Here is a 26,489-nt window from a genome sequence, read left to right as displayed (position 1 = left end):
GCTAGAGCCCGCAAGCCACAACTACTGAGCCCATGTGCCACAACTACTGAAGCCTGTGCACCTAGAGCCCATGCCCCACAATAAGAGAAGCCACCACAATGAGGTACCCGTGCACCGCAACAAAGAGTAACCCCTGCTTGACACAAGTAGACAAAGCCTGCATGCAGCAACAAAGACCCAACGCAGCCAAAAATAAATAAATAAATAAATTTCTTAAAAAAAAAAAAGTATTTCTTGGGCTTCCCTGGTGGTGCAGTGGTTGAGAGTCCGCCTGCTGATGCAGGGGACACGGGTTCGTGCCCCGGTCTGGGAGGATCCCACATGCCGCGGAGCGGCTGGGCCCGTGAGCCATGGCCACTGAGCCTGTGCTTCTGGAGCCTGTGCTCCGCAACGGGAGAGGCCACAATAGTGAGTGGCCCGCATACCGCAAAAAAAAAAAAAAAAAAAAAAGTATTTCTTAAAGAATAAGACTTGAAAGTCAAAATGACTCCTCATCTGTGAGCTGCAGAATGAATGTTGTGTTAATAGTTATGAAAACAATATTAATCTTGTTTTACATCCCCATCAGAGGTCTTGGATGGCCAGGTGCCTTGTCAATGAGCAATAATATTTTGAAAGGAATCTTTTTTTTTCCTGAGCAATTGGTCTCAACAGTCGGCTTAAAATATTCAGTAAACCATGTTGTCAACAGGTGTGCTGTCATCCAAGCTTTGTTCCATTTATAGAGCATAGGCAGAGTAGTTTTAGCATAATTCTTAAGGACCCTAGGTTTTGGGGAATGGTAAGTGAGCACTGGCTTCAGATTCAAATCACCATCTCCACTGGCCTCTAACAAGAGAGTCAGCCTGTCCTTTGAAGCTTTGAAGCCAAGCGTTGACTTTTCTTTAGCTATGAAAGTACTAGATGGCATCTTCTTCCAAAATAAGGCTGTTTTGTCTACACTGAAAATCTGTTGTTTAGTGTAGCCACCTTCATTATCTTAGCTAGATCTTCAGGATAACTTGCTGCAGCTTCTACATCAGCCCTTGCTGCTTCACCTTGCACTCATGTGATGGAGACGGCTTCTTTCCTTCAACCTCATGAACCAACCTCTGCTAGCTTCACATTTTTCTTCAGCTTCCTCACCTCTCTCAGGCTTCATGTAATTGAAGAGAGTTAGAGCCTTGCTCTGGATTTGGCTTTGGCTTAAGGGAATGTGTCTGGTTTGATCTGCCTTCCAGACACTAAAACTTTCTCCATATCAGCAGTAAGGCTGTTCTTCTTTCTTATCATTTGCGTGTTCCTTGGAGTAGCGCTTTTAATTTCCTTCAAGGACTTTTTCTTTGCATTCACAACTTGGCCAACTATTTGGTGTAAGTGCTTTCAGCCTATCTCAGCTTTTGATGTATCACCATCCTCTGCACCATCCTCACTAAGCTTAATCATTTCTAGCTTTTGACTTAAAGTGAGAGGCCTGCAACTCTTCCTTTCACTTGAATACTTAGAGGCCATTATAAGGTTATTAATTGGCCTAATACCAGTATTGTTGTGTCTCAGAGAATAGGGAGGCCCAAGGAGAGGAAGAGATAGGCAAAGAGCCAGTAGCTGGTGGAGCAGTCAGAACACAACACAGCGTTATCATTTAGGTTCGTCATCTTATGTGGGTGCGGTTCGCGACACCGCAAAACAATTACAATAGTAACATCAAAGATCACAGATCACCATAACAAATATAACAATAATGAAAAAGTTTCAAATATTGTGAGAATTATCAAAATGTGACACAGAGATGAAGTCAGCAAATCCTGTTGGAAAATGGCACCAGTAGACTTGCCTGAAACAGGGTTGCCACAAACCTTCAATTTGTAAAAAAGCCATATCTGCAAAGTACAATAAAGCAGAGCACAATAAAAAGAGGTATTCTTGTATCTGTTAAAAAGCCGCAGTAGGGGCACAGGACACTTTTGCTCTTTACTTCCAGCCCTACTCAGAATGCACCTTGTGTTCACTGCAGCCAATCTTTTCTCCTTCTGCCATTTTAGTGTGACCCTCTTTCCCTGCTCTAACCCCTTGGCCTACCTTTCTTCCCATCTGTTCTCCCCTTTGCTGCTCCAGGAGATGGCTGGTAGAAGTGGTGGTCACAGCACCTCTTTGCCTTCTAAGTAAAGAATTTGTGGTGGGATTGGAAGTGGGGCTCTCTGTTCTGGAAGTGAGGTATAGCTTCCATTCTAAATACATGAATTATGAAGGGGTGGAGGTTTGCGGTGGGGGGAGGAAAGGATGTTTCATTACTTCTGTACTCCTTTCATGTCTGGTTCTTTTTCCTTCTGTCACACCAAGATTTCCTGTATAACTCAACTCTCCGATGTCACCTTCATCTTTCTCTACTTCTGGAAATTATAGACCCTTTCAGAAGATTCTGAGAGCCTCTGGCCAATACTTCTTTTAATCTACCCTCTTAGAGTATAATGTCTAAGGCCAGGAACATTCATATAACAAAAGTTTATTAAGAAATTATTAGGCAGGCCCTGTGTTAAGTGCTGAAGAGACAGAGATGAATAAGATGCACCCCTCCTCTCAAGGAACCTACAGTCTTCCGAGTGAGATAGGCAAGCAAAGTCATCATTTAGTGGGATAAGGATTCTAGAGGAAGATTGTATGAGGTAATGAGGACATTGAGAACAGAGTGCCAAATGATGATGATAAGTCAGGAAAGTCTTCTTAGAGAAGGAGGTACTTTAACACAGATGTGAAGAATACATAGGAGTCTGCTATCTGAAAGGGGGAGGGGTTGTGTTTCAGAAGGAGGAAATAGGCAAAGCAAATGTAAGGCAGCAGGGCTTATTCAGGATACTGCAAACACATAGATTGGCATGACCGGACAATGGCAGTAGTGATTGAAAATGGAGAGAAAATGAAATGTTTAAGAATATATCCCACTGAGGAGTAATGTTCTATTTCTGAACCTAAGTGGTGGGTATATGGGAGTTCATTATATCACTCTTTCATTCAACAGATATTTGTGTGTGTGTGTGTGTGTGTGTGGGTGGGTGGGTGTGGGTGTGTGTGTGTAATTTCTGGAAGCCCATTATGTGCTTTAGCATAGTAGGAATAGAAAATTCCATAGAATTTTCTACCTCAAAAACATGCCTTAAGGGTTATGTGAATCACTTAGTAACCATATGGAGTGTCAGTGTTAATGTCAGGGTTCAGAGGAAGGGGTGTTGATGATTTGGGATTTTTCTTCTGCTTCAGTTCATAGCCTAGAGGGACACTTAGGTTTTATTATAGGCTTGTTTGAATTGTCACATAAAGCATTCATTTTTTGTGAACATTCACAATGGGGTATCAAAAATGAACCAAGCAGATACCATGTTGCCAAGCTGCTTATGATTTAATAGGGGAGCTAGGAAAGATGTGCACATGTGCTGTATGAAAAGCAAATTATGTGTGTGGGAGTTTGGGGAAGGAGAGAGAATCACATGGGTCAGAGTTTTTGGGATTCAGGGACTGGTCATTTACTGTTAGTGCTGTCAGTCTTGTTCCCAAAGTGTCTGAGGCATCAGGAACAACTACTCTTGGTGCCCACACTTTAGGGTTCCTTGACTGACAAAATGCAAGTTAGCAAAACTTCCAGTGAGTCATCTGCATTAATCAAGGACCTCTTGAGTGTTGTCCTTGTGGTAGGATACAGTAAGAAAAATGCCTGCTACCTCCTTACGCACACAGGATGGGTGTAACCCCTGAGAAGCCATGTTAGGCTGAACCAGTGTTGTTTGGTTCCCCTCTCTGCACATACCAGTGCAGGCATGTCCCCTGAACCCACCTTTCCAGTGCTTTCCCATTAGACTCGGTCAGAATTACCTCATCATAAATTGTGTTGTAGAAGAACAGATGGTTTTTATTTTCCTTGAAAGCTACTATGCAACTTAAATCTGTGCTAGCATTCTTTTCTCAGATTTTGACTGTTTCCATAAGATTTAGCCCATCTCCATTTTTGCCCTTACTCTCCTTTCTAATTAGGGGTACCTTTGAATTGTCATAAATCTTTGATGTATGTTTATATTTTAGTGTATCTAGTTTAAGGCTTTTTCTCTCTTCTTCATCTCCTACAGTTTTTGTGGCTTTAGTCACAGTACCTCAGATCCCAAATCCTTGTTTATCCTTCTCCTACAGTTCCTACATCAGTGTTTACCCTTTCTTTGCCTACTACTCCATGAATCTCTTCCCTGAGTCTCTGACTCCTACCCCATCTCAGCTGTGCTTTGTGGCTTCAGGAAAAATCCTGAGGTGGGTCTGTGATGTTTGCCTTTGCTACCTCTCATCCCCATTCTCCTGACTTTGTTTCCTTCCCTTGTCCTACCTCTGTCTTACATAAAATCAAGACAAATGCCCCATGAACTGTGGGCAAGGAGCTGAGCCAACCTCTAGGGGGCTCAAAGATGGCTTAAGGAGCATGCAGCCTAGTGTAGGAGGTGGACAGATCCATAAATAACTAAAATAAGGTCTGAGGAATCATAAGTGAGATATTTGAGGGACTCACAAGGTAACGAGGGGTAAAACTAGAGCAGCATGAGTAAATAAGGGAATGGGGAGCATTGCAGGAAAGTCACACCCTCTATTAGCTAGTGGAGACAGCTGGTGACAGAGCTGTTATGTGACACTGGACCCTCCCTTGTCTTGCTGGGAGCTCTGTCGGGGCTGGTTCACTTTGGTTTGGGTTATCTGTCGCTAACTGCTTCTGTTTCACCAGGTACCTGAGCAGACTCAGTGGGTAGGTGTGTCCAGCCCTATTTCTAATTCCTCCCTGACTCTTGCTGCCACATCCCATTTCTAGGTTTCTCATGGGCTCTTGGGACCTTGCCTTCTTGTCTTCCTTCCCAGTCTTCACACTGGATGTGGCTGAACAAGCTTAGTCCTCTTCCTCAGGGCTGCCATGTGTATTTTCACTGGGGGTCTAAGGGGAGAGTGGAAAGGAGGGTTGGAGGTGATAGAGGCAATAGGAAGGGGCATTGTCAAGTTGAGCTTGCTCTCCGTCTCAACATCTAAGTTATATATACCTTCCAGACTGACCCAGTTCTGGTATAGTTGTTTCTGCAGAGCTACCGATCTCATTGGTTAAGATGGAAAAGAATCATAAAAAGACAGTGGTAATAATAGACTGACTTCTGACCTGTTTCTCTTTGGATACCTTCCCCAGAGATAGAGATAGGATAAAGGGGAAGTTGGTTGTCAGAGTGATGTTTGCTATTTAAATATCTTGTCTCTGGTGGGTGTAAGGGCCTTAGCCTCTGTCTACTATCTGTAAGTGTTGTTAACACCTAGCTCTTGGAAATCTAACCTTTGGCAAAGTACCTACTCATTACTGTTTCCAAAATGCTTGTGGAAATCTGAGCTGGAGCTTGCTGTTGACAAAACACAAAGGTGCTTCTTTCCAGATTTAGTTGAAAATCTCCTCATGTTTAGCGCAGGTCAAGAATGCTTGATTTGCTGGTTTAAAATTTTTTTTTCTTTTTGTCTTCTAGTTTGCCAGGGTTTGGATACCTGATCCCGAGGAAGTTTGGAAGTCAGCAGAGTTGCTCAAAGATTATAAGCCAGGAGATAAAGTCCTCCTGCTTCACCTTGAGGATGGAAAGGTAAGAATTTTGCTTTTATTTGTTGTTATTGGCATAAAGTGAAGGAAATTCAAAAGTGTAAATTTGCTGTGACATACTTAACTTCACGTGGAAATTAAATTTTGAATTAATATAATATTTTCCTTACTTAATTGATAAAAATAGCAAAATGGCAAACTCAATTTTCTATCCCAATGGCTTAGTGAAAATAGCAGGTACTTTTAAAAACCCATTATTTTGATTTATGAATTTATTATGACCTGGTTTAGATTCACATCTAATCCTCCCAAAGATATTCCTGTTTATCTGTATTTTGTTTAGGATACTATTTAAATTATTCACATTAACTAAGAAAGCAACATTTAAGGAGCCAGTTTGAGATATGATATTTGCTGGAACTAGATATTTGAAAAATATTTACTTAGAAGCTGTTATATAAAATACTTTGCTAGTGGCCAGAAAAACTTAAAACCAGTTGTATCTCTCTCCCATCTGCATTCACTGCATGAGTAGAGTCTTAGTTCTACCCTTTTTAATCTCTCCACTGCATTTAACAGGGCATGTCACACTTTTTTCTTAAAAACCTTTGTGACGTTAATTTCCTCTAAACAAGTTATAATCTAGCCAGGAAAATACAGGATATAAAAAGTAGTTCAACACAGCAATATTAAGATGTCAAAAGATAAGCTTATGATTAACTGCCAAGTGAATAATGCTGTCCTGACTGTTAATATATATTGAGCACTTACTATGTACAGGCATAGTTCTAAGTGCTCTTTATATGCTGTAACTCACTTAATCCTCATAACAGTCCTGTGAGATTGGGCTATTATCTTTACCACTTTATGGATGAAGAACCTGAGGCTCAGAAAGTTTGGGACTTGCTCCGGGTTATACACACATTAAGGGATGAAGCTGGGACTTAAAGCCAGGAGATTGCCTTTCTGGTCTGTGCTCATTACCACTCTGCTGTACTGTAAAGACAGTGAGGACTTTAGGATCCCAATAGAGGGAAGCATCACTGTGGGCTGCTTCAAGGAAGGCTTCAAAGAGAAGGAAGAATTTTGACTAGATAGAATTTGGATTAACAAAGAGAAGGGAGTAGACTTTGTGAGGATTGGAATATATTTTGGAGATAGTGAATATCACAAGTTGACTGGAGCCGAGATTTAGAAAGGTGTGTGTACTAATTCAAGGCTTGTGTGTTAAGGTACCTGCTATATACCATGTTAAGAGGTGGCAAAAGATATGCTCTCTGACATTAATGTCAGGTAGGAAAAGTACATATACTTATGAATAGTGTGACACATGATATAATAAATATAAACAAGAAACAAAAATAGAACAGAGTGGGTCGTGGCCAGAGGGACTGGTGAAGGTTAAGGGTCAGAGAGGCATTGTCTAAAGAATGAGTAGACAAGGAGGAGTGCATTTCAGGGATCTAGAAAAGCATGGACAAAGGCAGGGAGGCTTGTACAGTGATGTGTGTTTGGGGAACTGCACAAGTTCCATGTCGTTGGGATGTGAAGTGAGGGTACAGGACTGGCAAGAGGATGGAGGTGGGAACCAGATCACAGAGGGCCTGGTGTTCATGCTGAAACTCTTGGACTTCAACTGGTGTGCTATGGGGATTGTAGTGTTTTTAAACAGAAGAAGGGTGCCAGGTTTGTGTTTTAGAAAGGAATCACTGTTGGCAGTATGGAGGATGAATTTTAGGAGAGCAAAACAGAGACAAGGAGTTTATTCAGAAAGAAGGCAGGGAAGAATTGAGGGCCTTGACTGCTAACTAAGGAATTAATTTATTCAACATTCATTGATCATCCACTCTGTGAGGCACGACGTTAGGTACCTTAGGCTATATTTTCTTCTTCTTTTTTGGCCGTGCATGTGGGATCTTAGTTCCCCAACCAGGGATTGAACCCGTGCCCCCTGCAGTGGAAGGGCAGAGTCTTAACCGCTGGACCACCAGGGGAGTCCCTATATTTTCTTATGTTAATTCTCACAGCAATCCTTTGGGTTCACAGGTGGTATTATAACCATTTTCCAAATAAGGAAGCCAAGACATTAAGCAGTCTACCTGAGATCACACAGCCAGAAGTGGCTTTTTTGTATGGCAGGAGCCAATGCAAGGACCAGTCTGCTTTGGAAAAGTTTTATTATTATACCCTAATAAACAGGCAGAGAGAGGTCGAGGGGCAGATTGTAAAAATTTCCTCCCCATTTTGCAGTCATTCCAACCTGATTTGAACATTTGACCTCTATATATCTCTTTAGTATTAACAAAAGTCTTTTTACAAAATCAGCTTGTCCCTCTCTGCAATTATATTGCCATTTTTTTTTCCTTTTCATGTGTCGTGTGTTGTTTGTCCTTAATACGTAGTTGAGTAACAATCTCCATGCTTGGCTTTGCCATAAAGCCATATTCCCTTGGCTTTAAAGTGAGTAGTACTTCTTAATTTGGGGGCCCAAGCACCTCATTAAAAGTTGAATAAAAACTATGGACTGTGTTTTTTAAAAAATACACATACATGTGTATATTTACACATATGTTCATACACACAAAGTGTTAACACCTAATTTTAGGGGATTCTTGGACCTCTCAGGGTTCAGGAGTTCCCAAGTACTTAGCACATACCAGGCACTGTCTCACTTAATTTTTACCACACCCCTATGAGCTACTTCCATTATGCCCATTTTACAAATGAAAGATTTAGGTTAAATAATATACCCAAGACCACAAAAGGAGTAAGTACCAGTTTTAGGATTTGAACCTGGGTTGATCTGGCTCTAGAGCCAAGCTCTTACCACTCTCTTATGCTGTCTGTCACTTATAATAGGTGAAGAGGAAAAATAAAAAGCTTATTTAACTAAAGATTAAAAACTCTGGTCTAGTAACTAGGTAAAAAAAATTCTAGGCTTTGACTTTTCAAAGTGTATTATCAAAAATTGTTAATATGAGTTAATACATCTAGTGAAATCAAAGACTCTCATTTTTTTTTGCCATTTCCACCAGTTTCTGTGGTTTTGGAAGGTGCCAGGAAAAGAATGCATTTAATAGCTGAGAAGCAAATCAGGAATAGGAAATAAGCAAAATGTATGTGCCTGTTTTGGGTTTATTGTCATTATTTATCCAGATGCTGTATCTTGTGCATTTTCAGGATTTGGAATATCATCTAGATCCAAAGACGAAGGAGCTGCCTCACTTAAGAAACCCTGACATACTTGTGGGTGAAAATGACCTCACAGCCCTCAGCTATCTTCATGAGCCTGCTGTACTCCACAATCTCAGAGTCCGCTTTATTGATTCCAAACTTATTTATACATATTGTGGTGAGTGTGCGTTGCTGTCTGAGTGAACTGTGAATTCTTTTCTCTAATGGACAGGGCCATGGAAATATTGTGCATGGGGACAATTCTTATTTTCTCCCATGTCCCCAGCTCTTCTTTCTCTACTGACTTCTTATCCTTCTTTCACTAATCATTCTCTGCTGAGACCCAGGTCTGGGATTTCCATTCATTTCCTTCTAAGTCTCTTTGCTTGGTGTACCCAACTCAGCACTCAGCATTTCTTCATTACGCTCCTGTTTTGGAAAGGAACAGGTATATTTTCTTCTTAAAAGAATTTATACCTTTTATATCCTTGATATTTGCTCTTTTTCTTCCCTACCTATTAACTGAATATTTCTTTTTCTCAATTTTCATTTTTCTTCAATTTATTTTTTTCTTGCACATATGCTACCTTCTCAGTGAAGCCTTTACTGTCCACCCTATCTTTTCTTCTCCTAGTTGTCTATCTTCCTTCTCTGTTTAATTTTCCCCCCTTTTCCTTACTACTGTCTAACCTATGATATATATTTTTCTTACTTATTTTATTGTCTGAATTTCCCTCTAGAATATAAGGTTCATAAGGGCAAAATTTTTTCCTTTTGTTGAAAAATTTTTTATTGAAATATAATTGATGTACAATGTTACATAACTTACAGGTGTACAGTACAGTGATACACTTTTTGTTTTGTTTTGCTTTTTTTTGGCTGCGTTGGGTCTTTGTTGCTGACATGGGCTTTCTCCAGTTGTGGCGAACAGGGGCTACTCTTTGTTGTGGTGTGCGGGCTTCTCATTGTGGTGGCTTCTCTTCTTGCAGAACACAGACTCGAGGCACAAGGGCTTCAGTAGTTGTGGCCCGTGGGCTCAGTTGTTGTGGCTTACAGGCTCTAGAGCACAGGCTCAGTAGTTGTGGCCCATAGACTTAGTTGCTCCACGGCATGTGGGATCCTTCCGGACCAGGGATGGAACCCGTGTCCCCGGCATTCGCAGGTGGATTCTTAACCACTGCGCCACCAGGGAAGTCCCCACAATTTTTAAAGGTTATACTCCATTTAGATTTGTCTTTTTGTTTGTTTACTGTTATAAATATAGCACTTAGTAATGACTTGAAAGCTAGCTGTAGTCAAATATTTGTTGAATGAATGACTTTATTAATATATACTTGCTGTAAAATTTAAGGAAATACCAAAAAAAGTATAAAAAATGAAAAAGAATTACATGTAATTACCACTGAAAAATAACCAGTATTATGTTGTCTTATATCCTGTGTGTATATGTGAGAGAGTATAAATAGATATAAAATTGGAATCAGTCTATATATAGTTTTGTGTCATGTTTTCCTATGACACAATATTTTTTATAAACATGATTTGTGGTGGTAGCTCAATAGTCTGTTACATGGATATAATAATACGTATTAAACCACTCTCCCTTTTTAAAAAAAATTTTATTGAAGTATAGTTGATTCACAATGTTGTGTTTAGTTTTTGCTATACAGCGAAGTGACTCAGTTGTACATATATATATATTTTTTTCATCCTTTTGCATTAAGGTTTATCACAGGATATTGAATATAGTTCCCTGTGCTGTACATAACCACTCTCCCTTTATTATATACTTTGTTTCCACTTTTCACTGTTATGAATAACATTATGATAAACATCTTTATTTCAAAAAAAAAACCTTTATGTGAATCTATGATTATTTCATTTGGATAAATTTCTAGAAGTGGAATTTTTGGTTTAAATATTACAAAAATATTGAAAGTCCTTTCAACATTGCCACCGTTTTTATTATTTTAAATCACCTAGTCTAGTTCGTAAATGGTGTTTTAGTTAGGACTAGGTATAATGGGTTCAGAGGCAAAGGCTATGATATATCTTGACCCTTAACAATTTGTTAGTTCAATATTAACTGAAATTGAGTTAGTATTAACTATGATTCTCACTTTACCAAGTTTGATATGCCTGTGAGGATATTCCTGACTTCTTCTTTTGCTTTTTTTTTTTACCTTTCTCCCAGGTATAGTCCTAGTAGCTATAAATCCTTATGAGCAGCTGCCTATTTATGGAGAAGATATTATCAATGCATACAGCGGTCAGAACATGGGTGATATGGATCCACATATCTTTGCAGTAGCTGAAGAAGCTTACAAGCAAATGGCCAGGTTGGTGGAAGCGCTATTTATTATTTCATGACTTTTATTAGATGTGATCATTTCTTCTTTGCTGAGTCACAGATATTTTAAAATACAGTGAATAACGACTAGTAAATTATTCATTAAACAGCCTTGATTGATTTGTCTCAGATGGCCTGCATTTTTTTTTTTTTGGCCGTGCCGTGCGGCCTGTGGGATCTTAGTTCCCTGACCAGGGATCTAACCCACGCCCCTTGCAGTGGAGATGCGGAGTCTTAACCACTGGACTGCCAGGGAAGTCCCTGGCCTGCATTATTATTAAAGTAACCTAACATTTGTAAAAGGACATATAGTTTTTAAAAACTGCCTTTGGAATCTCGTTGTAATTCTGTGACCATGCAAGGACAGATGTTATGTTTTATAAATGAGTGGATCAAGGTTTGTAGGTATTAAGTGACTTGCCCAATGTCATTCAGCTAATGAGTGGCAGACCAGAACTAAAAGGCCTAAGTGCTGAAAGAAATCTGTCTGTATCTGCTAGAATTAAATCTCAAGGAAAGTGTGAATTCTAAGGTTAGCAGATGCTGGGGCGTCAGGGATCCTGAACAGCATCAGGGAAATGTCTTTGATGTTAATCGGGGAACCCTACTATTTTGAGAGTGGAGAATGGGAGAAAAAAAGCTTTTTCAAGACTAGATTATACTCTTGATAATATAATGTAATGCAAAACTGTGCATGCATAGAAAAATAGTCTGACAAGTGAGAAATGGTATCCTAGTGTTGTTTTTTTTTCTTTTGCGGTACGCGGGCCTCTCACTGCCGTGGCCTCTCCCGTTGCGGAGCACAGGCTCCGGACGCGCAGGCTCAGCGGCCATGGCTCACGGGCCTAGCCACTCCGTGGCATGTGGGATCTTCCCGGACCGGGGCACGAACCCGTGTCCCCTGCATCGGCAGGTGGACTCTCAACCACTGCGCCACCAGGGAAGCCCCTAGTGTTGTTTTAATTTACCTTTCTCTAAGTAGGAAAGACTTTGCACTTTTTTACACACATACACACGCACATACCTATTTGTATATTTAATATATATATTAAAAACCATAAGTTCACACTGATACCTCCAAATCCAGTTCAACACCACAATTTTTATTCTTGATTTCTTTTTCCTTCTTTTAACTTTTTTTTTGACCTTGAAAACCCTGGCTCTCATTATCCATAGTTTATTTACTTGTTTGCTCAATCCTGGAATACTCTTTGTATCAGAAACGCTAACCCATATCCCTGTGAAAAGCAAATTTACCACTCAAGTACATTTGCGTCCAATTCATTTTGTCTTTAGCCTTATGTAATATAAAGTGCCAGTTTCCAAAGTTACTTAGGTTGGTTCCTTTCTTCCCCACCACTTTATGAATTTATTCAACCACTCTCCCATATATGATCACTTAGATTGTTTTCAACATTTTGCAATTGCAAACGGTGCTACAGTAAATAACCTTGTGCATATACATTTTTGTATTTATTTATTGCTCTTCCGAATTGCTTTTAATGAAGCTATGGCAGCAAAATATACAACGTGACCCAGATACACAGTGGAGCAAAGGCCTAGATAATGAGATGGTTTTGTCCACATCTTGGGGAAAAAGGTGATATGTATGTCTTTATGAATAAAATATCTAGGAATAAACTTGCCTCACATTCTTGCCAGTCTTTTCTCATGCTGAAACTCACTGCTCTCTGATAACTAAATCACAATATTATATTCCTTAAAACATCAGGGTTTTTTTTTTTCTTTTTGTTTCCTTAAAACCAAGTAATATTGATTGCTTTGATTTGGTTTTTTTTTTCCTCCCTTGTTAATGGTAGAGCAAATAAATTTGATCGATTAAGTTTCATTTATGAGTTTTCTTGAAATAAATTAGAGAGTTATAGTCATAACCTTAGTGTAATGGAAGAGATATCTATACTAGTCACAGTTCCATCAGTAAATAACAATATAAGCTTAAATCTTCTGGTCTCCCAGGGCCTCAGTTTTATCACCTATAAAATAGAACACTTGCACTAGATGGTCTAGCTTTACATTTAAGGCATTCTGTTGTACACACTTGTTACCTTTCAGTTTCATGGGCACTAATGCATAAGTCTTTTACTCTTTCTAGTGGAGGGCAGGCTATGATAAGGAGCTTGTAGTAAAGCAGAAGGAGCATAGTATAGACTTTTCCTCTGGAAACTAAGAGATGTGGAGTATAACAACCCAACTCTACTCTAAACTTGGATAAGCCATCTGACCTCTCTGTGTTATTGTTTCCCGCAATGAAGAAAAGATAATATTTATCATGCTTACTTCAGAGGTGAAAATTACATTAGATGATAAACATAAAAAGCACTTTGAGAAACACTGTTTAAATATAAGCTGTTACTGTCATCACGGTCTTCATCATCATGGAGTCTCATGTCTGCATTCTCTTTCTGTTCATTTTAGCCTCTCATCGGGTTTTATTCTTCCTGACTCTCTTGCTAGGCCTTTCCTTAGAGTGGCCCCTTCTTGCATTTGTTTAGGCAGACTCTGAATGCTTCACACTTCTAAGGTCCATTGGCCAAGTGGATGCTGGCTGTTATAGATTATAAAATCTCTCCTGTTGCCAATTGTGACTCACCTGCCATGTGGTACCAAGTATTCCTACTTAGGCAAGTAGACATGCTACCTGATAAGGAATTTTATGTATGATATATAAAGGTGAATTAACTTCTATTAGTTAACAGCTACCATGTTTAGGGGTATACTGTGTGCCAAGCATGATGTCAGGCATGTTACCTCTAATCTTCATTACACCCCTGGGAGCAGACATCATCACCTCTGCTTTACAAATGAGGAGACTGAGGAAAGTAACTTTCAGACTATCATGCTAATAAATAGTATCTGGGAGCTGAGATATGAATCAAGCTCTGGGGCTACAGAGCCTTTCTTCTTTGTTGTTTAATTTTCTTACTTCCAACTGTATGACCCTATTCTAACACAGTATTATCACAATATTAATCTATTCCCTCAGATTAACTAACGTTGCATACTTTTATTGCTGTACCTTTTATTCAGCCTAGAATACCCTTCTCCATGCTCTGTTATCTGCCTGGTTTCTATTTATTCTTCATGATCCCACTCAATTTTTACTTTGAGACCACCTCAGTTCCTGATAAATGATTCCTCTTCAGAATTCTTTACTATATGAATTTGGGACTTACTGAGAACTATGTACCCAGTAAGTTTGTAGTAGGAATAAAGTACAGTAAGTATATGAGTCTATAAAAGTTACAAACAAATAAAATTGGCTATTTCTGAGAGAAAGACAAATACCATATGATGTCACTTATATGTGGAATCTAAAATACGACACAAATGAACTTATCTATGAAACAGGAACAGAATCATAGAGAACAGACTGGTGGTTGCCAAGGGGGAGGGGGTTGGGGGAGGGAGGGAGTGGGAGGTTGAGGTTAGCAGCTGTAAGCTTTTACATATCGGATAGATAAAAAACAGGGTCCTACTGTATAGCACAGGGCACTATATTCAATACCCTATGATAAACCATAATGGAAAAGAATATTAAAAAAATATGTATAACTAGAAACAATTGGCTATTTTTGTTATGGAATCTTTATATTAATTTCATAGGCTCTATACTGATGGAACAGAAAATCAGATTGACATGAGAAGATCTGATAGTCATGTGACAGACTTCTCAGCAGGAATTTGGTGTATCTCCAGGAAACGCTTATTTTCATTTCCTGAATAATCTCTCTACCTCTCTAGCACAGCTTTCATCAGTGTGTCAGCACAGTCTTATGGTAAATATTTATACTTAAAAACTGATACTGCACATTGTCTTGTGAACTCATTGTCTAGTATCCACTTTAGAGTGTAAATCTTTTCTTCTTGGGATTTTGATCAAGAGCAGAAATCTTGGAAAAACAGAGCTGAGCAGCTTGAGGTTTGACAAGTGATAAAAATGTAGAAAAACTTAGCACCTCTCTAACAAGAGAAATAAGGACTAGAGTCTCAAGTGAAAGCCACATCACAGTAAATACACAATGTTGGAAGAAAGCATTATATTACACTAACTTAATAATTTTCCTTTTTAGCAAGGGATCAGATAAAGGAGAAGCAATTAGATTGAGTGCCTGCAAGAAAATAAAACTCTAGATTTTGTTTCATGAGAACATGTTCACTTATAAGCTAAAAATTAGACCTAGGTGCTTGTACACTTAACCAAGGTACATGGCAACACCCAGTGGATGGTTATGAGAGAGTCAACATTGAGGTGCGTGGATATAGTAAAGTGGGTCCTGCATGAGTCAGGTCTGAGGCTGGCATTACTTAGTTTCCTCATTAACAACCTGGATGTGAATGGAAAGTATGCTCATTAAGTTTGCAGAGGACAAGATGATGGTCTTGGAAAATATGAGCACCATAACCTAGAGAGATTACGTTTTTAAAGGGTAAAGTTCAGAAGGAAAATGTATAAAATAATATAACTGATATGAAATGAATCTTACTAGATATAATCTAAGGAAAGGCTGGACAAACCAAATACATATATAGATAGAAGGAATATAGACTCAAGTGTAACATCTCTCTCTTTCATCAACCCAGAGTAGATAGTCTGTCCTTGAATAATTTATTTCCTGGGGTTTCAGGTACCTCTCCATAGTTTAATTCCTATTGCCTTTTTCCCATACAACCTAGTTTTCTCCTAATTATCGTATAAGGGTCAATTCAGGCATCACCTTGTCTAGAAAGCATTTCCTGACAGCTCTTCCTCACATCTTCCACTAGTTCTATACCCCTTCTCCATGCTTTCATAATATCCTGGATAGACCTCTTTTCTTGTAATTACTCCACTGTATTTAAACTGTACTTTTCAGTCTCTCTCAATAGGCTATGACCCTAGAGTCTTTTATCTTCATAAAGTGTTTGGCACATTGTGGCTAGTCATTACATATTTGTTGCATGAATGAATGAAGCAGTATTTTTAGGTAGTGGCTTTTCGTTCACATTATAGCCTCTGGAAGCAACATTGACTGAAACAGGCCACAAGAGTTCACCTCTGCTTCAGGGCACCCAGTACGCAGGCTATTTAGGATCATTGCAGGGGCCCTTGAGAGGACTGGCCAAGCCAGAAATCATAAATTTTCAGTTCCTGCATCCTTAGGATGCTCCAGATTGATCTGTCCTTGAGGAAGAGTGGTGAATCTCTGTTCCTTAACTTGGTTTTATCAGGTCCTTGAAGTGATATCTACATCCCAAAAGTAAAAGAAGGTTCTTATAAGGACAAGAAACCTGAAGAATTGTGAACAGTGGCTGACCAGCTAATCAAAATTTCGAAGAATAATTAATTATTATTTACATAGATGTAACAATCTAAAGCTTACAGCTCAAATAAATAGAGTAGGGTAGACTCTGATATTCACGTTAAAACCAAAAAATTTTTTATCCCTGGTGTTTTTGTCTATTTTCTCCGCATCTCTATTATACTTTTCTTGTTTTTCCCTTTGCACGTCTTTATTATGTATTACCCTTCTCCCTTCTGTGTCTCTAGTTGGCTCCCCACTTCTACCTGTCTCTGCTCTTGTCTCTTTTTGGCATTTCTTCCTGTGGCCACATATGACTGAAAAACGTTTTAAAGACAACTGTACTTACTTTATACAGATTTCTCTTTCCTGTTCTTAATTTAAAAGCAGGGGGATGGAATTTACATTTTTTCTCTTTGTAGCCCTTTATTGATTTTGGCCATCTCAGATTCAGGGGTCCTATGGAGAAGAAATGTTTGCCCATTTCAAGTCCAGCCCTTCAAGCCCATCTGAGCATCTGTAAGCGTGTCCTATTCCAATTGTACTTGAGTGTACCTGGCTTAGACTGCAGACTATGGCCCATCCAACATCTGAAAAATCAACTCCGGAGTTAGTTTAACTTTTAAGTTATAGTACTTTAGAATTGAGAAAGACTTTAGATGCTATTTAATCTTAAAAATGAGGGAAACTGTGACCCAGAGAGGGCATGCAATTGCTCAGAGTCATGAAATTGGTAAATGACAGATTGAAGACCAGAGCCCGACTCAGAGAAATTTATGTAATGGAAAAGTTGCACTTATTTATATATTGGAATGCTCTACTAGGCTTCAAGAAGAAGGGAAGCCTCTGCCAAAGTCAGGGAAATGTAATAAATAATAAAGTCCCTTAAAAATTGTTGGTCATATGGATCCAGGATCGTAAATCCTGAAAGAGAAAATGTATCTGGTATGTGCTTGATATCAATGTGTATATGTGTGTATTTGTACAAATCTGTGTGATGCATTTGAATAATCCTCAACCTTATCTCCTTTAACAGTTCTCTTCTTCCCCATGGTATAGGAAAGGGCTACTACATAATGAATGCTTCAGTTTTTTTTACGCAACATTTTGTCATAAAGACTTGAAATGGTATTTCAAAGGCAGTACAGTTTAGGATAGCAGTTCCCACTAATAATTCCTTTTTGTCAGACTAGTGGAAGCCTCTTCACCTTGTTTATTGTTGGAAGAAATGCTGGGAGAATTTTGTCAAGGTAGCTATCACACAGGGTATAGTGACAGAACTGATCATGCAGGAATTAGGAAGAGATCATTTTTCTAGTTATATTTTGGAAGGGAATCCAAAGAATGATGATACTGTCCTTGATTAATGTATCAAAGACATCAATTCTGAGAACATTAAAATATTCTAAATGACGAAAAAAAGGGACATTGGCCCCACAATGAGAACTGTTTGGGTTTTTTTTTTTTTGTTTTTGAGTGATTTGTCTTGAAATCAGGCATGTATGAACAGAGGCAGTGGGAATATCCAGTTGAGTCTAGAAGTTCAAATAAAAAGGGAATGAGATAGTATGAGGTTCAAGGATGTTTTATAAAAATGAGGGTTACATGCAAGCCTTTACTATAAGTATTAAACATTCCTTGTGTCACCTAGGTCCTCCTGATTTTCCCCACAGTATGGGAGTCAGAGTATCTGAACAGGCTGCTTAGAGGTGCTGGTAGTGTGATGTGAATGTACTTAATCAGGCCTGAGTTGGGTACTCCTATTGTATTTTTCAAAGTTTGTAAAATAATACAGTTACCACCCTTTCTCAACGAAAAACCAACCTTTACCAAATCTTAACCAAATCTTTCTACTTTGGAAACTTATCGCAGGTACTTTTGATTCTATCACTTTGGTGTCTCTTAAACCCATCTGCCTCTCTCAGTCATGGCCACCACAGTCTTTGTTCAGACTTTCATATCTTTTCATCTGGACCTCTGCCACCCATATCCACATTGCTGCCAGAGCATTTTTACTAATTAGATTGTTTATTTTCTGTTTAAAACCCTGCAGTAACACTCCGTGACCTTTAGGTAAACTTCAGATTCCTTAACATCTCATGTAAGATATTTATGATCCATTTCTCGTTAACCTCTGCAACCTTATCTGTCATTACTTCATGTTCTAGTCAAATTAAATTATCTGATGTTTCCTAATTTCTCATGCATCTGAGCCTTCATTTATGTTATCTCCTTTCCCTGGAATGTTTCCTTCCTAACTTCCTTTTCCCTTGCTTGCTTTCTCTTACTCATCTTTCTAGACTTTGCTGAGGTATCATCTCCAGGGTGCCTTCCCTGATCACCTCTTCCTTCTCTCAGTACCCCATCCCATGTATTATAATCTTTAATTATTAGTTTGTCTTTCCTCTTAGACCCTCAACCACTTGAGATGCAGATCATGGCTTTTTAAACTTGTATCCCTAGTATTTAGCACAGTGTTTGGCACATAGCAGGTGTTTGCTAAATGTTTGTTGGATAAATAAATTTCTTTTAAAAGATCGTCTTCTATAGTGAAATAACCTTGTAATCTTGTGGCCTAAAAACCTTTGAACTCATCTTGTCTCTCCATAAATTAAGGGCAAAAATGTTACTACCTTTGTGTACTTGTTCAGTTAATTTGATGGATTGAAGCTGACTGCTGGTTTCATCTCAGGAAGCAGAAGTTTACTGCTTCTTTCCCAGTCGAAATCATAGCCAAAGCAGATTTATTCCTAGGCTAGGTTGGTTATTAAAGTTTTATTTACTTATAATCAATACACATTTACTGAGCGCTTGTGATGTGTCAGACTCTGGACTAGTTGCTGGATATTAACGATATGGTGACATAGGTCCTCATCCTCAAAGAAATGATAGTCTTATGAGTAAGTTCCTCACCTAGAGTTTTGAGTCATTGTATGAATGAATTAAAGATGTAATAGTAGATAGTCTTTGCTTTTTTAATTAATTAATTAATTTGTTTAGCTGCATTGGATCTTCATTGTTGCACGTAGGCTTTCTCTAGTTGCAGCGAGCAGGGGCTACTCTTCGATGCGCGGGCTTCTCATTGCGGTGGCTTCTCTTGTTGCAGAGCACGGGCTCTAGGCACATGGTCTTCAGTAGTTGTGGCTCGTGGGCTGAGTAGTTGTGGTTCACTGGCTCTAGAGAGCAGGCTCAGTAGTTGTGATGCATGGGCTTCATTGCTCCGCAGCATGTGGGATCTTCCCGGACCAGGGCTCGAACCCGTGTCCCCTGCATTGGCAGGCGGATTCTTAACCACTGCGCCACCAGGGAAGTCCAGTTGGTAGTCTTTGAGTTCTAACATATTTGAATGAATCAGCCAACAAATGAACCATTTCTTCTCTGGTAATGAGGGTACTTTAGTAAGAGCTGGAGTTTGTGGGAGACACTATGGACAGTTAGCTAGTAGATAATTTTTTTTTCAATTAAGTAGTATTTTCTTCTAAATTTGTTTGCTGTAACTCCTGTCTCTTCTAAAGGTGGTTGACAACAGTATTCTAATAGACCAAAATAATTCTCTAAGAATAAAGTGTGTTTGAGATATGTACACACAAAAAATTCAGAGACTATTCATCCTTAGATGTGATGCTCTCTAATTTAATGCCTGATATTTCTTCTCCCTCTCTGTTCATTGTTAATTTATAAGTAGTTGTTTTTATTAGGAAATGTCATTCTTAGGTTCCTTCCCACATTTTTGCATGTGTGAACGAGCAGGAACTCTCCATGGCTCATTGATGAGAATACAGAGAAAATCATGTTAATCACATTCAAAAGTGAGCAGCACTGTCAGTTACTCTTCTTTGTTTTACAGAGATGAACGAAATCAGTCCATCATCGTAAGTGGAGAGTCTGGGGCAGGAAAAACAGTTTCAGCTAAGTATGCCATGCGATACTTTGCAACTGTAAGTGGTTCCGCCAGTGAAGCCAATGTTGAGGAAAAGGTGTTGGCATCCAACCCCATCATGGAGGTAAGGCCATGGCGTTCTTACTATATTCTCTCATTAAGAAACAGGCTCAAAAAATTGATTGATACAGCACATGTCAGAAAGTCTAGGATCTCTCAACCGGTAATAGTAGGAAAATACTTTTCTGGCTGTTAGTGAGAGATCTAGGAAAAGTAAAAATTCAGTAAGGTAGACATTTTGAGTAAAGTCTAGCTATAGAGGAAGCTACTTTATTCCATAAACCTGCATTTTGAACCTACCATTGGATCGTTGCCTCCAAGCAGCTGGCAATGGCACTTCATTTCCTAAAGTTTCTTTTCTCCCAGTTAATTGACTTGTATCTATTGCTCCTTGTACTGGAAGTATAAATTACTCCTTTTCCCACAATCCTGAGCTTATTTAAGCTCTTTCTAAAATACAGGATTCACTATGCTCAAGCATGAATGAGTTTCATTATTCCTCTGCCCGCATTTCGTTTTCTGTACTTAGTCCAACCTGTTTAGCTATAAGTTTTTACATTTTTCCAGATATGAACTATAAACTTAAATCACAGTCTTGAAAGCATTTTTCTGCTTGTTTCTGTCAAGCATATCACACAGCTTTAGTTTAGAAAAAGAAATTCAATAATATAAATTCTTGGAAAAGGAAGATCTATGAAAGGATATCCTTTCAAAAGTGGACTATGTATACAAAGTAGACATGCTCATGCCAAAGAAAACAGACCTTTTTGTGTGAGAATTTGAGTATTTTAGGATTTGTAATTAGAGAATTATTTGTGTATTAGTATGATTTTAGGAAAGTTACATTTTTGTAAGTATTGCCATTAAATGGAGAAAATAAGTGTCAATAAATGGAGAGAAATTACTTTGGACATGCAGAAACAAACCTTTCTTAATAAAAACCCAAGTCAGCATTCTTTATTCCTGTTTTTTTTCTTTGTCAAGCCTTACATGTCACCCAAACACAGATGGCGTTTAGGACTGGCTTGGTGCACCTGTTGTGCAAGTGGTTTTCGCACTGATCAGTCCAGAGGTAATTGTGCCTGGTGTGCAGTGCTGTGTGTGACACTTCAGAATAGTATGCTGTGACCCCTTGCCCACAGGGCTGCCCTCTAGTGCAGCATGACTTCTGTTCTTGGGATTAAGAAAATAAGAGATGCTGGGGAAGTTAAGAGCCTCCTGGGCTGGGTGACCTATGGAAAGAGAACTGGAAATGTTTTCTGAAATAACACAGACAGGAGAAAACAGATGCTTATGCCAAAAGAGAGTAGTAAAGATTTTAAGCAAATATTAAGATTTTGAAAGATAAGCTACAGATATAGAGGTGAATCCCACTTGTGTTAATATTGCGAAAATATAATCTGTATAGCCAGTTTCTGATTTCGGTTCAGAAAACAACAGGGCTTTGCTTTCTACGATTATTTTGACTGTTTTTGATCATAGCAACAAATTCTTGGTATTTGGCAGTAGTTTAGGCCATTCTTAGTCCCTAATGTTAGAAGATCCCAGAGTCTTGATTATGAACACATCAGGAAATCCCATTTCTCCTAGGCCTAGACCAAATAATAACATAACTCTGGAATACGTCAAGTTCAATGAACTATTTTATGACCTTGCTATAGTCTCGTTCAAAAACTAGCTATACTGTTTTTTCTACAACGCAGATTTGATTTGTGTTAGTAGGAGTGATATTAAAAATTTGGAATGACTACAGATACTACTTTTTAATATGCAGTTATAAGGAATTTACCCTGTTTGCTAGGATGAACAAAAAAAGATAAAGACAGCAGTTATACTTTTTAAAAAAATTTAAGAAAAAAAAATTTTTTAAAAACAGTAGTTATACTTAGCTACTTCACGCTATATTACTTAGTTTCTCTGCAGGAATTTGGATTTAGAAAATTTGTTAAAGAGAGAACTAATTTTCAACAGCTACAAATGAGGGCATCCCAACTTGAAAGATTAAAATGGAATGTAGGGCTGAAGAATGGTGACAAAGGGTTTCCAGTTACAGGAAGAAAATATAGGTAAAATATTGAATATGTGGCCTAGAAAATTTGTAGCTTTTAAACCTGCCTCAAGATTATGTCTCTGGAGGCATGGACATATATACACTACCAAACGTAAGGTAGATAGCTAGCGGGAAGCAGCCGCATAGCACAGGGAGATCAGCTCGGTGCTTTGTGACCACCTAGAGGGGTGGGATAGGGAGGGTGGGAGGGAGGGAGATGCAAGAGGGAAGAGATATGGGAACATATGTATATGTATAACAGATTCACATTGATATAAAGCAGAAACTAGCACACCATTGTAAAGCAATTATACTCCAATAAAGATGTAAAAAAAAAAAGATGTCTCTATATCAGAGCCCTTTACTGTGATGTCAAGAAAGGACTGTCTGGGTCTCCAGTGATCACGAGCATCCCACACCTTGAACATCACAGCCCAGTGGCTTATGGGATTTGCACATTATCCTTTAGAAAGCAAGCTCCTCATCCTCGTCATAGGCTCCTTTTGCAAAATACGAATAATGTACAGTGAAATAAATGATTCTCTTTTACTCAATTTTATGACATTTTCCTTTTCATCCTTTTTTCCTAGAAATTTTCATCCTAAGATGGGGACAGGGAAGATGTTGGGGGCACACTGGGTCTTTTTTTTTTTTAAATTTTAATTAATTAATTTATTTTTGGCTGCGTTGGGTCTTTGTTGCTGTGCACGGGCTTTGTCTAGTTGCAGTAAGTGGGGGCTACTCTTCGTTGCGGTGCACGGGCTTCTCATTGCGTTGGCTTCTCTCGTTGCAGGGCATGGGTTCTAGGCACACGGGCTTCAGTAGTTGTGGCTCGTGGGCTCAGTAGTTGTGGCTCGTGGGCTCTAGAGCGCAGGCTCAGTAGTTGTGGCGCACGGGCTTAGTTGCTCCGCGGCACGTGGGATCTTCCCAGAGCAGGGATCAAACCCATGTCCCCTGCATTGGCAGGCGGATTCTTAACCTCTGCACCACCAGGGAAGGCTCCACACTGGGTCTTAATAGTTCTATTTCCTCTTCAATAACTGTAGTTGAAGATTTTCATCTCCATTTAGTAAAGAAGAATAATTCACTCACCATTTCTCTGAAATCAGTAGTAAAATCAAGACCACAAAACTTCTTTCCTTTAACAATTTCTTGCTGATTGAAATGAAAATAGCATTAGGGAGGCTGTTATAAAGATAGTACTTATAAGGCAGAGGGCGCAATTGGGGGAATGAACAAAATAAATGAATAAACATCATTTATATACAGAACCTTCTTTCCATATTGGGTTAAAGGCTTAGAATCATAGAGTTTTATTTTTGAAAGGGACCCTAGAGCTCATCTATTCCAGTCAGTTTACGCCTGGGTTCACTAATGCTCCTTAGAGGATTAAATGATGGCAAGTTAGTGGTAGGCCCTGGTGTGATACCCAGATCTTCAGACTTCTATTTCATTTACTCCTTCTACCATTCTTTGCTGTATGTTTATATACCTTGTACTCAAAGACAGAAGGGTCTGTTTCAACTCTGGCCTACTCACTTCTTCTTCTCACAGAGTGTAGTATTATCTTGGCAGGTTGGCCACTCTGATCCCCACTGTAAATAGATTGGGGCAGGGGGATGACCTATGGAGGTTGGGATAAGAGTCTGGGAGGGAGGAGAAGCTGTGGACCACCCTCCCCTAACTTGCTTAGTTGCTGGGGGAAAGTGCTTAGGACAGTGCCTGGTAAACACTCAGTAATTATTACTGCTGCTGCCACTGCTACTACATGTAACCCTTCATCTGCTCTTTGACAGAATATGTTGTGCTGAAAGAAAATTTCACGTTTATTTTCTAAACAAAATAAAAATAATGGGAATATATGGAGACTTTTTGTTGTGCTTTTTGTAATATCAAGTTTTGCTGGGAAAATAGCTTCCAACTATTCTTTCAATCTATAATGTTAATCTGAAAGTTAGCAGTGTTCTGATTGCCAAAACAGAATAGGGTAATACATGTCTTATATTTCAGAGAGTGAAAATACGTTTTCTTTGATTGATCAGAGAATCTAATGTGTTGACTTTTATGGCTCTGTTACTACTGTTTTCATCACTTGTGTTTGTATTGCTTTTTTTTTTTTTTGTATTGCTTTCTTAATGCTCCAGAGCATTTTCATATCTTTCTCTCTGCTGTGGTTTCAATATACTAATCCTAATAGTCACAGGCTTTGCGCAGTGAAAGATATTAATTGTATGAAATTATCTTACTAAGCATTTAATTTATGCAGTATGTTAACACTTGCTTTTCTAACTACAGCATGTTTTTTGCTTTGCTTTGAAAGAAAAATTTATAGATGCATGTTACCTAAATCAGAAAGCAGTGCATATTCAATTTAAATTTTTAGGATTATCTGAAAAATTTAGCAGAAAGTTACATTCTCTGCATTCTTTAGCAGATGTCTTGCAAGTTAGATACAACTATCAAAATCCAAAGCCAAATTTTACTGTCTCTGGTTTCTGAAAATGGCTTTGAATTAAGTGGGTAATTACTAACACTCCACTAATAAGCAGTCCAGCTGGGCCTACTGGCTAAAGAGACCCTGAACACCAAAGCAATATTTCCAGGAAAATATTAATTTGTCTTAACCAGCTTATTTACATAAAACAGACTAAGTTTTTCAAGAAACCAAACCCAGTTATTTAACTAAGAGGGCATGTGCCTAGGCAGCCCCTGGTCCCATCCGTTCTTTTCCTTTGTTGACATGAATGAGTATGCTCCCAGGCACTGGGCTCGAGTCTGCTGTTTCTGAAAATAATTTGTGCGAGAATAACAAGGCCGATACGGACTATTAGTGTATACCTGTGTGGTTGTGCAGTGAGCAAAGCATACAGTTGTGCCTGCAGGGGCAAAACTGGTTCTGTTTTTAAAAGAATCAATTTTAAAGGGTTGTGTTCTTTCTCTCCCTGAACAAATCTGTAAATGTCAGGGCATGAATTGCACTTCTAAAACCTTATTGTTTTCCCTTTGTCTCTTAGTCAATCGGAAATGCTAAGACAACCAGGAATGATAATAGCAGCCGTTTTGGGAAGTACATTGAGATTGGTTTTGATAAGAGACATCGAATCATTGGTGCCAATATGAGAACTTACCTTTTAGAGAAATCCAGAGTGGTGTTCCAGGTAAGCCGGGCAGGTATACATATAGACTGCCATAAAATTCCAGAGCTCGTGTTTGTTGGTGTGCATTTTATTCCCAGATGTTCTTGAGCATGTTATGACAATATTACTGCAATATTACTGCAAACCACACTTGGACTGGAACATGTAAAACAGTGCCCATCAGAGGGTACCCCTTAGACTAATAGTCTCTGGGACTGGGCACTGATTTAGGTTTAATGGTTTTGACTGTTTCCTCCAAATGCTTGTAGGAAAAGCTTAGTTAAGAAGAGGCGCTATTAGTTTAGTCTCGTCTGTCACATTTCCCAGTTGATAGGGAAGACATTGGTCTATGCTTCAGTGAGTTACAGTTTAAACTCAGTTCAAGAAAAAAATAATTATCCTTGTCCTTCTTCCTTCCTTCTTCTCTCAGAATGTGATACTGTTTAGATAGAATAATGAGGGTTAAAAGATCTTCACAACTTAGTTGTGAACTACTGTCAGAGAACACACTCAAGTGTATGGATCAGTGCCAGACTTGCATTTGCACATATGCACTTACTCCTTTTCGGGGGGCGGGGATCTCAGTTCCCCAACGAGGACTAAACCCAGGCCACGGCAGTGAAAGCCCAGAATCCTCACCAGGGAACTTACTCCTTTTTAATTTGTAAATGGGAAGTACTACACATTACAGCACTGGCAGGTGTGCATTTACATGTTTATAGGTATACTCAGGGAATGTGGACTTATCATTGGAAAACTCCCCATATAGGACTCCTGGTGACCCACTGCATGCTGAAATGGGGTTCCTGTAGTCCCTTAACTAGATGCTCACCATATTGAGGTTCAAATAGCCCTGGCACGGCCATGTAGCAGAGTCTACAATTTCCATTGCACAAGTGTCTTAAGGCTTTGAAACTGTCTGGGACATACTGAGAGTCATGAGTTTGGGCAGCCTAGAGCTACCCT

The 26,489-nt window shown here is 39.0% G+C and overlaps 1 protein-coding gene across 2 annotated transcripts in view; it reads left to right on the top strand.

Moving 5' to 3' along the window:
- The first annotated feature begins 8,810 nt into the window (after positions 1-8,810).
- The window catches only part of MYO5A (myosin VA), a 118,574-nt gene continuing 100,895 nt past the window's right edge, over positions 8,811-26,489 (top strand). For both annotated transcript variants that reach the window (XM_060150150.1, XM_060150141.1), the window contains exons 1-4: positions 8,811-8,924; positions 10,941-11,085; positions 20,244-20,400; positions 25,401-25,544. In XM_060150150.1, the coding sequence (XP_060006133.1) occupies positions 11,024-11,085; positions 20,244-20,400; positions 25,401-25,544 (363 nt within the window). In that variant the 5' untranslated portion in view covers positions 8,811-8,924; positions 10,941-11,023. The remainder of the gene's footprint in view (positions 8,925-10,940; positions 11,086-20,243; positions 20,401-25,400; positions 25,545-26,489) is intronic.

Source organism: Lagenorhynchus albirostris, chromosome 1, assembly GCF_949774975.1.
Source record: "Lagenorhynchus albirostris chromosome 1, mLagAlb1.1, whole genome shotgun sequence".
Lineage (NCBI taxonomy): Eukaryota > Metazoa > Chordata > Mammalia > Artiodactyla > Delphinidae > Lagenorhynchus > Lagenorhynchus albirostris.
The sequence above is the reverse complement of the archived record's forward strand: the minus strand, read 5'-3'. Positions and strand labels throughout refer to the sequence as shown.